General features: G+C 53.5%; 1 protein-coding gene across 1 annotated transcript in view; it reads left to right on the top strand.

Annotated features, from left to right (window-relative positions):
- Positions 1–9,428, top strand: part of EPHA10 (EPH receptor A10) — a 45,730-nt gene extending 36,302 nt beyond the window's left edge. Inside the window, exons 8-17 of the mRNA XM_006867551.1 lie at positions 1,115–1,223; positions 5,432–5,493; positions 5,595–5,720; positions 6,527–6,712; positions 7,157–7,218; positions 7,420–7,623; positions 7,931–8,080; positions 8,336–8,529; positions 8,989–9,144; positions 9,314–9,428. Of these exons, the coding sequence (XP_006867613.1) occupies positions 1,115–1,223; positions 5,432–5,493; positions 5,595–5,720; positions 6,527–6,712; positions 7,157–7,218; positions 7,420–7,623; positions 7,931–8,080; positions 8,336–8,529; positions 8,989–9,144; positions 9,314–9,428 (1,364 nt within the window). The remainder of the gene's footprint in view (positions 1–1,114; positions 1,224–5,431; positions 5,494–5,594; positions 5,721–6,526; positions 6,713–7,156; positions 7,219–7,419; positions 7,624–7,930; positions 8,081–8,335; positions 8,530–8,988; positions 9,145–9,313) is intronic.
- Positions 9,429–15,128: the final 5,700 nt, after the last annotated feature.

Raw genomic sequence — 15,128 nt, 5'->3', positions numbered from 1 at the left:
GTTGGGTCACCTCTCTTTGGAATGGGCATAAACATTGCTCTCTTCCAGTCAGTCGGCCAGACAGTTGTCTTCCAAATGAGCATTAGGCATTAGGCATTATCAAAACCGTTTCAGCTGCCCAGGTCCAGTTCAGATGATTCCTTTTTTCTGAAGCCTTCCTCAGTGGCACTGGCTTTAGAAAGAAACTCTCGTGCCTCTCTCTTTGCTCAGATCTGCCCATCTCCCTGTTTAGTACTTCATTGTCAAGGTTCAGATTTGTGTTTTTGTATGCCTCACTGGTCCCTGCTCTCCTCCAGGACAGGGACCCTGGCTCATTTGTTGCTGTCTTCCCAGCACTAGCACCTGCCCGGTACATGGTGGACACCAGTGAACGTATGTTGGGGTGGATGAATGTATGGATGTGGACCTCTTTCTTGAGGAGGTAGAGACTTTGGAGTCAGCTGGAGGTTTTTGGAGTCAAGTTTAAAGCATGCCTTCACCATTTATTAGCTATGTGGCCTTGGGCAAATGATGTGACTTTTCTCAACCTGACTTTCCTCAGCTGTAAATGGAGACAGCACCACCTTGTTGCCTTGTTGCTATGCCCAAATAGGATCATATATTTAAGGCGCTCAGCACCATGCCTTGAAGGAAGCTTAGTGTGCATTAAATGTTGTTATTTTTAACTGCTGTCAAGTTGGTTCTGACTCAGCGGCCCCATATGGGGTTTTTGAGGAGTGGCTGATGGGCTTGAACTGTCATCATCCTTGTGGTTAGCAGTCCAGTGTTTATCCTACAGTTTAGCTCTCTGTATTCTTCTTAGTGAACAGCCTAGGGGAAATTCAGACCAGAGGACAGTCCCCCTGCAGAGCCACTTCAATTGTCTTACTGCCCTGCTGAGAGGCAATGGGGGTGGGGGTGGGGTCCGCTGGGCCCTGCCTCTCTAGCTCCTTGTTCCTTCTCTCTGAGAGTCAGGCAACAGAGCATGAGTCCTGCTCTGGGCGAGGAAGCAGTTCTGGGGCTCCAGGTGTTCACCTGTGGCTGGTCGGCTGTACCACGGACAGAGGTGCTGCTGGGAGGCCTGCCACAGGTGAGGAATGAGCCCACCCGCCTCAGCCTCCTGATTTTCCTCCAGCCACCTCAGGGTCCAGGGACCAGAGCCCCGCTGTCATTGTCACTGTGGTGACCATCTCTGCCCTCCTCGTCCTGGGCTCGGTGATGAGCGTGCTGGCCGTGTGGAGGAGGTAGGTGGATGGTTCCAACCTGGGTCAGGGCACCCAGATTCACACATGCATGTATCTGTTGCACATGTGTAGATCTGCACATGCTAGCACACTGCGGTGTGGCTACAAGCCTGGCTCCTGCCAGCCCCTCCCCAGCCACGGCTCCGGCGGCAGCCAGCACTGCAGCTAGCTCAGCTGCTCTGGGATGAAGGGGATTTAGCTCCTTACCTCATTAAATGTCAGACGGCATCACTGAGGATGGAATCAAGCTCCGGCTGCTCCAGTGTGATTAGGATTCTCCTGAGAAGCCCAGAGGCCCCCAGCCCCTGCCCCCAAGGGAACTGGAGGCCAGTGAACACAGGCAAAGGGAAGAATGGCATGTGTGTGCATGTGTGTGGAAGGGGGGGGAATTCACGAGCTGAGCCAGAAACTCTGCTGCCCCCAGCAGAAAGAAGCTGGTGGGAGAGAATGGACAGAGACAGTGAGTAGGAGGAGGAGGGAGAGAAAGCTTGAGCCTGACTCAGAGAAGATTCCAGTCCTTTTGTTCACAGCACAAGTGTTTAGCAGCCTCATGGCCCTATGAGAGGGTTTCCAAAAGTTCATAGATCAATGGAATGGAAAAGTAATGGGATTTTTCCATAAACTTTCTAAAGATCCCTTGTATATTTCCCCTTCTGCTCAGGGCCACCCTCTGCTTCCTACAGAGGCAGGGCTGGTGGGGCCCAATTGGGGACTGAAGCCAGCAGACCAGGGAGGTTGACAATTCTGCATGAGCTGTGTGGGGCTGGCACTGGGGAGCTGGGGAGCCACGATTCAGCCTCCGGGAACTGCCCATGGTCTGGAGGGCCAGTGAACATTCATTTGGCACCAACTGTTTGCTTGGCCTTGAGTGAAGCACTGAAAAGGCTGAGAAGGAGGGGACATAGTCAGCAAGGCAAGAAGGCAGGCGTGGGAAGCCTTAAAGGCCCGTATTCTGCATCTGCTGGTCAGGCAGTTGTAGACAGCAGCCCAGAGCACTTGTCCCGGTTCTGAGCTCAGGGGCTCTGGGTGGCAGAGGGAGAAGTGGGGAAAGAAGTAAGCACGGGACATCTCCCTCCTATGCAGCAGGCTCTGTAGCTGCCCAGGAATGTCTCTGAGGCAGGTGGACTTGATCTGACAGAGCAAGCCAGTGGGGGGTTTCAAAACCAAGCTACAGTGAAACGGGGAGAGAAGCACCCCGTCTGGTGCTGCTGGATACAGACATGCTCCTCCAGCGGCAGGCTCTGCAATATCTCACCCCCATCCCCTCTGGGTCTGTGCAGTGCCTCTGCTCTTTCCTGGCCATCCAGACTCGCCTCATGTCTTGCTAGAGGCTGTTGTTCAATGGAAGCTTCTCATCTTCTATTACACGCACCCCCTTCCCACCTCCATCACACTAACATCTGCTCAATCCTCCTCTTCCTTCACTGCCCATTCCTGGGTGTCCCAACCTGCCATCACTGTGCCATTGGACAACCTATCCCAAATCTTGACCTCTTGGGTTATTTTCTTCCCTTTACCCATGGACCCTCTCATCTGTCTGTCTTAGCCTTCCTCTCCCATAGCCTGATGTGGACCTGGCTATCATCCAGAGCTGCTCCCCCAGGACTCTTGCACCCTTGGCCTGAAAACCCTTTGTCCTTTGCTTACTCTTGCCACCACACCTGCTACACCTGTTCTTCATCAGTCCATGGATCCCTCCACTTTTTACCACCAACCTGCCTGCCTCTACACCCATCCATCTTCTCCTGCTTTCAGTTACAGAGACAGGCTTCCTCTGAGCCAGGTTCATTCCACCCATGGCCTGAGTCCCACCATTTTTTGTTACCTCGGGAACCACTGTAATTTATCATGTCCCTGTGTCTCCCACTTGATTTTCGTTGTTGCCTTGAGCAGATTCCAGCTCACATGTGGTGACGCACGTGTGTAGAGCAGAATGGCTTCATAGGTGTTCAAGGCTGGGACTTTCGGAAGCACATCACCAGGCTTACCTACCAGGATTCAAACTGCCAACCTTTTGACTCGTAGTCAAGTGCTTAACTGTTGGTGCCACCCATGCTAACACTTACCGAGTACTTACTAAGCTCTTAGCAACCGTGCTATCAGGTGGGGTCATTGTTTTAAAGAAATCAAACCTACTGCCATTGAGTCGACTCTGACTCACAGTGACCCTTTATAGGGTTTTTGAGACTGTAAATCTTCAGAGGAGCAGACAGCCTTGTCTTTGTCCTGAGGAACTGCTGGTGGGGTTGAACTGCCGATCTTCTGGTTAGCAGCCCAGTGCTGAACCCACAGTGCCACCTGGGCCCCCCTGGTTATCTTTCCCCTCATTTTCTTAAAGGGAAAATTGAGCCACTCCAGCCACACAGTTACTGAGTGGAGGAACTGGGAAGGCAATCCATGGAGTCAGATTGCAGAGCCCTTGCTATAACCGCCCTGCCATGGCCACCTCAGTGTACACGTCAGCCCTTCTACTGCCCCCTGTCTGCATCAGAAGGGCATGGAATCTGTCTTAGCCTTTCACATTCTCTCTTGCCTTTTTCACCTCCTCTTGGTTCCTGTGACCTTGCCACCCTTCTTTCCCTTCTATTTCCTGACAGTTATTCCTTAGTGTCCTCTGGGGCTTCCTTCTTTACCCAGCATCTAGATGTTGAGGTTCCTAAGACTTCTAGCTCCCTTCTCATTAGTCCTCCCCACTTAGAATAAATAGAATTCTTGATTTCCATGCAAGAGACATGGTGGCGTAGTGGGTCAGCAGTCCGAATCCACCAGTCACAGGAGAAAGATGAAGCTTTCTGCTCCCCTAAAGATTTATAGCCTCAGAAACTCTATGAGTCAGAACCGACTCGATGGTTCTTAATGACAACAACCATGCAGGATACCTAGACTTGGTTCTCAGCCACTGTGCCTCATGCTCGGTTACCATCCATCTGTCTGTCAGTGGAGGCTTGTATGTTACTATGATGCTCAACATGTGTCAGCAGAGCTCGTAGACCAAGATAGATTAGCAAGGAAGGCTTGGTGATTGACTTCTGAAAATCAGATTTAAGGCTCCCAGCAGTCTGATCTGCAGCGGATCATAGGACTGGGCTGAGTTTCATTCTGTTGTGCACGGGGCTGACTCGACAGCCGCTGATACAACAGCAACACTATTGCCCCTCCCTCTAAAACCTGCTTTTCCCTTTGGTGAATGGCACCACCTTGATCTCTGCTGGGCATATCTATGAGTTATTCCTAACATCCCCTCTCCTGTCTACATGCCAGCCATCTCAAAGTCCCCTAAATCTCACTCAGTCCTTCTATTTCTCTCAGTGTCCACTGCTATCCCCATAGCTCATGCCATCACTGTCCCCTGCAGGGACAGCAGCAGAAGGCTCTCCTCAGCAGCCAGGATGATCTTTCTAAAATGCAAATGGGGTCTCAGCAGTCCCTGACTTAGAGTCCCCCAGGGACACTCCTCTCCTCCCAGAATGAAAGCTACAGTCTTTATCTCGGGCCAGCAAAGCCCAGCCTCAGGGGCCCCACATGCCAGTCTCTGGCTTTGTTGATTCTGGCCTTTGGGGTCTCATCTGTCTTGTGCTTCACTGCTGTTCTCCTGTGAGTGGTTACAGTTCTCGGGTTCATGTGTGTCTCCCTGCATAGAATGGAAACAGCCCGAGTGCAGGGTCTGCCTTCCTTGTTCCCGCAGTTTCAGCAACGTGTCGGCAGGAGGCAGGGGGAGGCTTAGTGGTGTGGATTTGGGTACCTTGTTGGCAGTGGATTCTGATTTTTTTTAAGGGTCGCTACGAGTCAGAATCAGCTCAATGGCAGTGGGTTTGGTTTTGTTTGGGTTGGGAATTGCAAGCATTTTCTTGTGTCCTATGATGAAAATCCTGGGAGAAAGATGAGGCAGACCAGACTGCTTCCGTAAAGAATACAGCCTGAAAGTCTGTGGGGCAGTTCTACTGTGTCCTTCAGGCTCGTTATGAATTAGAATCAATTCCGTGGCAATGGGGTTAATGGGAAAACAACTAGGAGGGTTCATAGAGTGGAGGTTAGCTCTAGGGCTAGAGGTGTGTGTGTGAAGGGGGCTGTGAAGCTGGGGAGAAGCTTTCAGATCAGCAGGATGAAAAGATCCCTTCCCTGGGACACAGACCTTGTCCTTTTGAGCAGAAGAGGTGGTGGAATGGGGAGGCCAGGCTGGCTGGCTCAAGCAGAGACTCTGATTCCAGGCCCTGCAGCTATGGTAAAGGAGGTCGAGACTCACACGATGAAGAGGAGCTGTATTTCCACTGTGAGTCAGGCTGGGTGGGACCTCCGCCTTCTCTTGCTCCCGTACTATATTCGCCCCTACCCTGTCTTCAGACCGACCTCTTTCTCTTCTTGTGTCCCCAGTCAAAGTCCCAACACGCCGCACCTTCTTGGACCCCCAGAGCTGTGGGGACCCACTGCAGGCTGTGCATCTGTTTGCCAAGGAGCTGGATGCAAAAAGTGTCACGCTAGAGAGGAACCTTGGAGCAGGCAAGCTGGGCATCCAGAAACTGGATCCCCACTGGGGCAGCTTCACCTCCACCCCATCCCTGTTCCCATCCCACCCAGGAAGCCCTGCGTCCACACCAAGTCCCTCCTCTGCCAGAAGGAGGGGAAAGGGGTAGGGTGGTCTTGTGACCTGCCTTTATCCACTTCCCATCCCCCAGATCACTCTTGAGTCCTCTCCTTCTAGACCATCTCAGGGTTGGTCTGTGCACATGGCCACAGCAGTCCCAGGAGTGGGGCCCAGGCTCTGCCACTGACTAGCTGTGTGACCAGGGCCATGTCCCTTCTCTGCTCTGAGCCTCAGTTTCAGGTCTGTAAAATGGGCATGCCGTCTGCCTCTCAGCACTCAGCACAGAGCCTGGCTTGCATAGGGGCTGGGCGCTCCCTCTCTAAACGCCTGTTTCCTGCCTTGTTTTCTTCCTAACTGCCAGCCCTCAGCCCCCTATACCCAGAGGAGGCAGGTGGGCTGCTGATACCAGCCCTGACACTGTCTCCAGACCCGCTGGACTTGGGGGTACAATCAATGGCACGGTCACCCCTCCTATTGACACTGGGCTTCATGACATTTGAGTCCTTGGTGTGTGTGAAGTCCTCTCTTGAGGCTTTGGCACCTTCTGTGAGGGAAGCAGAGAGGGTTGCTATCCCCATTTCACAGAGAAGGAAACTGAGGCCAGGAGTGCCAAGTCCAGGAACGGCCTGTGACGCACAAGCTGCTTTTCACTCAGCGCACTCTGACCAGGTTGGCCAGCACAGGCACCCAGGGGTGTTTCTGAGGGGCTGTCTCCACACAGGACGGTTTGGGGAGCTGTATTGTGGCTGCCTGCAGCTTCCTGGCCTCCAGGAGCTCCCAGTGGCCGTGCACATGCTGAGGGACGGCTGCTCCGACTCCCTGAAGCTCAGCTTCCTGGCGGAGGCCCTCACCCTGGGCCAGTTTGATCACAGCCACATAGTGCGTCTGGAGGGTGTTGTCACTCGAGGTAGGACCCAGTCCAGGGGGGCATAATGGCGTGCGAGGCTCTGACTTCTCTAGACTCTTCCCTTGGCCATGGGAGAGAGTCCTGAAACTGCCCAGCATGGCTTCTGAAACTGGGGGACCTCACCTTTTACTGAATCAGAGTGATGGGTCCCTCTAATCCTGGGCCTTACTGACTTGTGAGGACACTGATGGGGGTGGAAGATCACTCTGGCCCTAGGTGACTTGTCTTTACAAACTTGTTACAGCTCCTCTCTTTGACCTTTGCCCCCTTTCTTCTGCTGCTAGTATAAAAGATACTAGGACCAGGCAGGGGGTGCCAAGTGGCAAGCTTTGGGAAGTTTGGCCCAGCCTGGGGGGCGGTGTGGTCTGGGGGGCGGGTGGCGACTGTACATGCGGAGCAGAGCAGACCCCTCAGCACATGTGTACTTCTCTCCCCTGGGCACAGGAAGCACTTTGATGATTGTCACCGAGTACATGAGCCACGGGGCCCTGGATGGCTTCCTCAGGGTGAGTGGTCTGGGCCCCAGGGTGCAGTCCTTGGTCCCTCATTTTTCCCTTTGGTGGGGCTTGCAATTGACATCATTCCTTCAAAAGGCTGGGTCACAGGAGTAAACTGGAGCCCAGAGAGGGCTATCTGACTTCCAAGGGTTGCCCAGCACCAGGGGATGAGAGTGCACAGGCCCACCCTCGGTCTCCTCCCCTTGACAGCAGCATGAAGGGCAGCTGGTGGCCGGGCAGCTGATGGGGCTGCTGCCAGGGCTGGCGTCGGCCATGAAATATCTGTCGGAGATGGGCTACGTCCACCGGGGCCTGGCGGCCCGCCGCGTGCTGCTCAGCAGTGGCCTCATTTGCAAGATCTCTGGCTTTGGCCGGGGACCCCGGGACCGCGCAGAGGCCGTCTATACCACCATGGTGAGGACCGACTGCCCCAGCCAAGCTGCCTGAGCTGCCCATACTGCCCATTCCCTCTCAGCAAACTCCGCTGGAGGCCCACCTCCTATGTCAGTAGCTCTCCTCCACCCAGCCCCTCACTCAGCCTATCTTAAATAAGTACCAGTGTGGCCAGCCCCTGGTGGTCAGCTGCCGGCCTTTCCCCAGAGGTAGAGTTGTGGTTGCGGACATAGGTTGACTTAAGAAGGGAAGGTGGGCTGATCTGGGGTTCTGTGGGCAGGAACCCTGTTTCTTCCATCCTCTGACCTGTCTGCCCATCTGCCCGCAGAGTGGCCGGAGCCCAGCTCTGTGGGCTGCTCCCGAGACACTTCAGTTTGGCCACTTCAGCTCTGCCAGTGACGTGTGGAGCTTTGGTGTCGTCATGTGGGAGGTGATGGCCTTTGGGGAGCGGCCCTACTGGGACATGTCTGGGCAGGACGTGAGTGACCTGTGGCTGTAGCTTCCCTGCCTTCTGACCCTCTGATCTCTGACTGCAGGCCTTAGCTGGCAGACCTCTGCACACTGACCCCTGACCTTTTCGCCTCAGGCCCCTCTTCTCTGTCCACTTGCCTCCCCTCCACTAGCCATCTCCTCCTACCTGGCCACCCCGTGAGCCCTTCTTGGGGTGGGTCGTGTGTGTGCACATGTGCTGTGGGGACCTAAAGCCTCTGCCTGCTCCTTACCCTGTGGTCAGGTGATCAAGGCAGTGGAGGATGGCTTCCGGCTGCCACCCCCCAGGAACTGCCCCTCCCCGCTGCACCGGCTGATGCTTGACTGCTGGCAGAAGGACCCAGGTGAGCGGCCCAGGTTCTCCCAGATCCACAACATCCTGAGCAAGATGGTGCAGGATCCAGAGCCCCCAAAGTATGCCACAACTACCTGTCCCAGGTACTTTCCCATCCCATCCCCATGCATGCCAGTTACAGTTAACCTTTCCCGATCCACAGTGGGCCTGCCTGCCTATACAGGCTTGAGTATGCCGGCTCACCCACATAGATCTAGTACAAGCTCCAGCTTCCTGTCCATATAGCCCAGGTGCAGATGTGTACACCTGGCCCAACCCATAGCAACCCTGTGCAGTAATAGCATCAGCAAATTTAAATGAACTCTTCCAAATATGGTCCTAGCTGTATGCCAATACCCCTGCTATCTTGAACTGCCTGAGTACCTTATCACCCTCACCTATTTTGGGAGCGCCCCTCACCCCTGTGTGAGCCAGATGTATCCCTGGGACTTGGCTGCCCTCCTAAACCCCTGTTTTCTCTCAGCTGGTCTCTTTTTAGGAGAGCTACCAGGTCTGGGGCCCAGTCCCTGCCACTGACTGACCAGAACTCCTCTAACCCCCAGACCTCCCACCCCGCTGGCAGACCGTGCCTTCTCTACCTTCCCCACCTTTGGCTCTGTGGGCGCATGGCTGGAAGCTCTGGACCTTTGCCGCTACAAGGACAGCTTTGCTGCAGCTGGCTATGGGAGCTTGGAGGCGGTGGCCGCGATGACTGCCCAGTGAGTCGAAGGAGCTCTGGTCAAGGCCTGGGGCCTGTATGGGAAGCCCCCACCGGCCCTTATTTGAGGTCCTTCCCTGTCTGGAGGAAGAGAGGGACAGCTCATACAGAAAGAGCTTCCTGGGGAAAGGAGATGGCCAGGCTTGAGGCTGACCAGTCCTTGTTTGCAGGGACCTGGTGAGCTTGGGCATCACATCGGCTGACCACCAAGAGGCCCTCCTCAGCGGGATCAGCACCCTGCGGGCACGAGTACTTCAGCTGCAGGGCCAGGGGGTACAGGTGTAAGCGACTCCCAGTTCTACCAAGCCAGGACCTCAGTGGGGGTCCAGACTCCCAGCCCTGCCCACAGGCCTGGCAGGCGGCTCTCCACCCATGTGGGAGTGAGTGCTCTCTTCCTTCACTTGGGCACAGAGCTTGTCTGGGGCCACAGTGTCCCCCTATTTCGCTGCCTGTCCTACCCGTTTCCCTCAGTCGGAATGTCTCTGCTGACTTAGCTCCACCCCCACCCAAATCTCCCACTGGAAAAAGGCTGATTCCTGGGGAGGACCCCTGTGAGGAAATTCAGGGTCTCAGAGATGCAGGCGGGGCAAGGATGGAGAGGGAAGAAGGTAGACATGCTCCACCCACTGGAAGCCCCCTTCCCAGCAGACCCACCAAGGGCTACCTGTTAGTGTGACCAGGCTTGAGAAGCTGGGCCCAGGAATCGAGTCCTAGGCTCCCTGAGCCTCGGCTGGAGCCTTCCTGGACACTGGCCCCTGAGGTCCAGCTAAGCAGAGGTGCTGAGCTCAGGGGCTGGACCCTGGGGCCTTGGAGGTAGGAGCTGAGTTGTTTTACCTGCTCTTGGGCTGACAGCTGAGACACTGAGGGCAAAACTCCTGGCTAGGCCACTCAAGGCCCTGGTGCTTACCTGGGCCTCACCAGGCCTCCCATTACATTCCTTTTATGAACTCACTGGCCAGGGCACCCCGGGAAGGAGAGACTCTCAGAGCGGCACTTACTCTAACAGGCTGGTCCAACTCCCCATGGCACAGATAGGAAAACTGAGGTCCAGTAAGGAGTCAGAGCCAGAGCTGGGCTTAGAACTCCTGTTTGCCCCATTCCTAATTCAAGGATGAGGCCGGCTCTGAGAGCAAGTCCTCAGTTTTGCCCTTGGCACCAATTCTTCCCCAAGGCAGCCCAGGGGATCCTCTAGAGGTGACCCCTCTTGCTAGTTCCTTCCTCCCCTTTGGTGGAGTGCTGATTTCCAAGTCCCCTCATCTACAAGGGCTCCCTGGAAGTAGGGACACTCTGGCAGAGGCTGTTGGGCCTGGGTATGGGCTGAACAGGTCCAGGTCCACCACAGGTGGATATGGTGGGAAAGAGAAGACGGGACGGATGAGACAGGCTGCCATCGGAGGGCTGACTAGCGGGGGAAAGAAATCACAGGATGTCTTCCGATAGTCTGTCGGGCCCAAGGGAAAGCTAGGGGATCTGTGGGCAGGTGGGCTGCAGGGGTGGTGGTGGACGTGTGACGTTGGTATGGAGGGTGCTGGGGAGGCCTCTTCACTGAGGTGCCAGTTGAGCAGGACCTGGGAGGGATGTTCCATTCCTTAGGGTGGGTGAAGTTTTCCACAGGGACTAGCGCAAGAGCCAGAGGCCGGAGGTGCAGTGCAACTTTGGGGAGCACCCATGGTGGGGCGGTGACTCACAGCAGTGCCTTGGCCTCATCCTGCCAGCCACAGCTCTTCTTTCCTTGGGGTCCCCACCCATCCTGCTCCCCCATCTACTGAGCACCTGCTCAGCTCAATGACTCTGGGGTTCCTGGGGGAGATGACGTGTGCTGCCACCTTTGACAGGGTTGGGAGGGTCTCCTGCATTATGGGTGGAGGGAGGCTCACCCCTACCTGCAGTGACATCAGTCCTTTTCTTAAGGTTCAGTCCCCTCACCACCCCCCTCACTGTCCTGCAGAGAGTCCCTGGCTGTGTTGACAGGACTTCGGTGTCCAGGGTAGACCTCTCCTCCACTGAGGAGTGAGGTCCCAGAATCCTGTGGGGCCCAGGCCCAGCTCTGCACAGGAGCCAGCATGGGGTGCGGCCACAGCTCTCGGGGAGCCCTTACAGATCTATTTTTCTATGGACAGAGGAGGTGACCTGTAGCCCCTGGTCCCCTCTATCTGAGCCCACCCAGGGAGGGAAGGGGCTGGTTGGGGAGGTGATTTCCTTTGACAAATTCTGGAAATGTTTCTTTTTTATATTTCTTGGGTTCTATATACAGGACTAAGTAATAAAAACTTGTCTATGATATGGTCTCTTTCAGGATAATTGCTAAACCTTGGAGCATAATAGGGGAGGATTTCTGTCCGTCTCCCTTCCAGGAGGGTCACCAGAACACGGGTCTGAGAGATCTCTGCCCTGGGAGATCTCCCAGGCTGGGGGAGGGGGGAACACGACACACACATGCAGGTGACTCATTTGTGGGCAGGGGTGAAAACCCCACCACCACATAGCATGATGGTGCCTGGCACACAAGCAGTGCTCACTCAGTGCTCTTCCTAGCAAGGTGTGAGACACCATGGGGATGTACTTGGACGTCTCTGGGCAGTGAGGCTCCTGAGCCGCTGGTTTGGCATGACATTTGTTCATTTAAGCAGTACCTACCAGGGCGTGAAGGCCTCACTGTCTAGTCCATTCAGTAACCAGGTGATGGCAGTACAGTGTGAAGAGCCTCAGTGGGTTACCTCGCAGCTGGAGTCTAGAGGAGAGCTGTCTGGCCATGTCAGAGCCTACCACAACTCCATCACACTTTCCAGGACCTGAGGGAACCTCCACCCGCTACAGCCACCAGTTACTGTTGAGTCAGTTCCTACTCCTGATGACCCCATGTGGTAGAGGAAATTATTCTCCACAGGGGTTTCGGTGGCTAAGTTTTGGGCAGTAGAATGCCAGGCTGGGGCATCTGTGGATGGACCTCAACATCCAACCTTTCAGTTAGTAGTAGAGTATTGAACTGTTTGCACCAGGGACCCCTCTCATAGGGCACTACACTCACTCTTCAAATATCTTGGTGTCCTTTTCCATTAAAACAAATGTCTGCCCGTGACTTTAAAAACTGTTGAATGCCTGCAACTATGCCCCGATTGAGCTGCTGGACCCCCCTGGATTTGGGGGTGTTGGAGGGAAGTTGGAAACTCACCTGGTTCATGAAGAACCCATGATCCCACCAGCATCTGGGGAGCAGATTGTGGGTATCTCAAGCCTAGACCCAGGGAATAGGTTTTGACCAAACTACTCAAATCAAAGAAAACAAAACACTTGTTTCTCTATTTCCAATACATTACACCTGCTCCCAATTCAGGACTCATCTTTGCCCCCTTCTCTCCCGTCCACCTTGACAATTGGAGGGGGCCCTGCCACGTAAGTCAGTTACATTCTCCCATGTAACCTTTTCCTTGGATTTGAAGAATCCTTGGAGATCTCCATCTGATGGCTCCTGAGAGATTGTGACATACAGTATGTGCCGTGGGCACTGACACTGGTATGTGGAGCTGGGCTCCTGATATCCTGGTGTCAAGCTATGTTTGTCCTTCACCGTATCCAGTAGCTGAGGATCAGAAAATGCAACCAAGTCCGGAAGACAGATTAGCATTGGTGGGGGCGGGGCGCGATAGGTAAGGCAATGCAGACAGCGATTATAAAACCCACTGCTGTTGAGTCCATTCGGACTCACAGTGACCCCTGCCCTGTTGGGCTTCCAAAGCTGTCCATGTTTAGCAAAGCAGACTGCCATCTTTCTCCTGCGGGGAGTTAGAGCTGAGTGCTCTAACTTAGCAACCAGGGCTCGTAGGAATTCTAAAGAATGGGAAAATACTAATCCTGGAAAGGGAGGAGGCACCTGAGCCAAAGCAAATTGGATTCCAGATTCTGATGAAGTAGGAAGCTCCTTTTGGCCCCAAATTGATTGTCTCTCGCAGTTTTGTCTGTGCATTTCTGAAGCCACGTGAATTATTGCATATTGAAGTCTCAGGCACCTATGTGTTACGCTGAATTTGAGGTCTGAGTCAACAGTTGTCACGGTGCATGAAATTAGAAAAGCAAAGCAGACATACAGAGAGCCAGCGCACACATTGAGACAGACTTCGCTTTTCAGTGGAGGTAAGACGTGTAAACTCACTTTGGCCATGGTGGTGGTGGTGTGCCGTTGAGTTTGTTCCAACATATAATGTCCATGTAGGATCTCCAAGACCGTAAATCTTTACAGGAGCAGAATCTCATGTGTCTCCTATGGAGTGGCTGGTGGATTGGAACTGCTGACCTTATGGTTAGCAGCCAATGCTTACCCCACTATGTTATCAGGGCTCCTTACATACACCATAATGCTTCACTAAGCCTCTTTTTCAGAACATCAGACAAGATTTTTTTGCTTGAAGAAAACTATTGTCCTCATTCTTCAAGCAAAAAGGTCTGATGCTCTGACAGACTTAGGTGAGACATTATCACACACACCAAGAACTAGCCCTTCACACAAGTAAGAAGGTAGTGCATTTAGGCTTCTTTCAACAGGAGCTGTTGGCATTTTGTAGAACTCAGGAGCTTTATAGGACAAAAAAGGTGAATGTAGGTAAAAGATAAGGTCTTCTGCTCATGTAGAGATTTAAAGCCTCAGAAACCCTACATAGGGTTGCTATGAATCAGTACTGACTCGACAGCACTTAAGTGTTTATTGGTGCTCAAGCCCACCCAGGCACCTCAGAAGAAAGGCCTGTGATCAACTTGTGAAAACCCAGCCACTGGAACCCCTGGGGAGCACACCGTGCTCTGACATACGTGGGGTTGCCTGGGTTGGGACTGACCCAACAGCATCTGGTTGGTTTTAGTCTTGAATTCCTTGATAGAGCCTTGGAGTCCTGGTGTAGGTCAAGTCTCCGGGCCCCGTCATCCCTTCAACCAAGAACAGCTCTGCTTTTATTAGCGTTATACACACAGCAGAGGGTGCAAACCACATTGCCCACAGGGATCTGATAGGTAGTAACAGCAAATAATGTAGGGATCGTTTGAACTGGAAAAGGAGTCTCTAAAGGACAGGGAAATCTACTACTTAGCTTGCTGACTGTGGAGTTCTGGCCAGATCTTGTATTTTTGAGGTGAGCAATCCATTTTTTTGAGTGTGCATGAAATCCTAAGTTTGAAATTAAATAGTAATACAAAAAATAACAGGCTAAAAGTATGACAGCAGGCCTTTTGGTTTGTGGACTAGCATTAAGACTTGAAATTTCTTTGCAGCATTCTAACATGGATAATAATCCTGTGATGGGGACCTTCCAAATCAGCCCCTCTTGTGGAATGAAGGATCCCTGGACCTCATTCACCCAGCAGGCATTTATTAGGCACTCCTACATACTGTGCACTTCCTACACTCAGGTTCATTTAGGCAGTGGAGCAAACAGAGTCCGGCTGGGTATGGTACACTGGAGCCTCCTAAGGGTCCCCTTGTAATACTGGTAAGTGCAGAAACCCTGGGCTCCACGGCTCTGTAACCAGACTACTTATACTTCAATGAGTTGAATCCAAAGGGGCTCCTCTTCCACACTGGTAGTGCCAGATGATCTGGCGAACTGATCACCCAGCATGCTTCCTCCTCAGGCAGAACCTTCCCCATGCTCATCTCCGTGCAGTGACGCTTCTCGGAAGGCAGACCTAGTCCCAGAACTCGGGAAGGGTTCAGGAAGCGTGTTTACAGAATGAGCCTTGCCTACACAGGTAAACTACAGATAGCCAGGTCTTGTCCTCCCTGATGGAATGAAGCTGTGGGGTTACTACGCTAGATCTGGGGGGTGAAGTTCCTCCAACCTGAAGTCAAGGTTTTCACATCTTAGGAAAGAAGCTGAAGCTTTTTCCTGGCATGGACCCCCTCCCCAGCAGTTTCAGTTCCAAAATGGTTCCCCTAGTCTGGGTAGCACAACTTAGAGATGACAGGTTAGCTGAATACAAAATAACACAAAACAAAAC

Source organism: Chrysochloris asiatica, unplaced genomic scaffold, assembly GCF_000296735.1.
Source record: "Chrysochloris asiatica unplaced genomic scaffold, ChrAsi1.0 scaffold00106, whole genome shotgun sequence".
Lineage (NCBI taxonomy): Eukaryota > Metazoa > Chordata > Mammalia > Afrosoricida > Chrysochloridae > Chrysochloris > Chrysochloris asiatica.
Note: the sequence above shows the minus strand (reverse complement) of the source record. Positions and strands in the feature narration are given on the sequence as shown.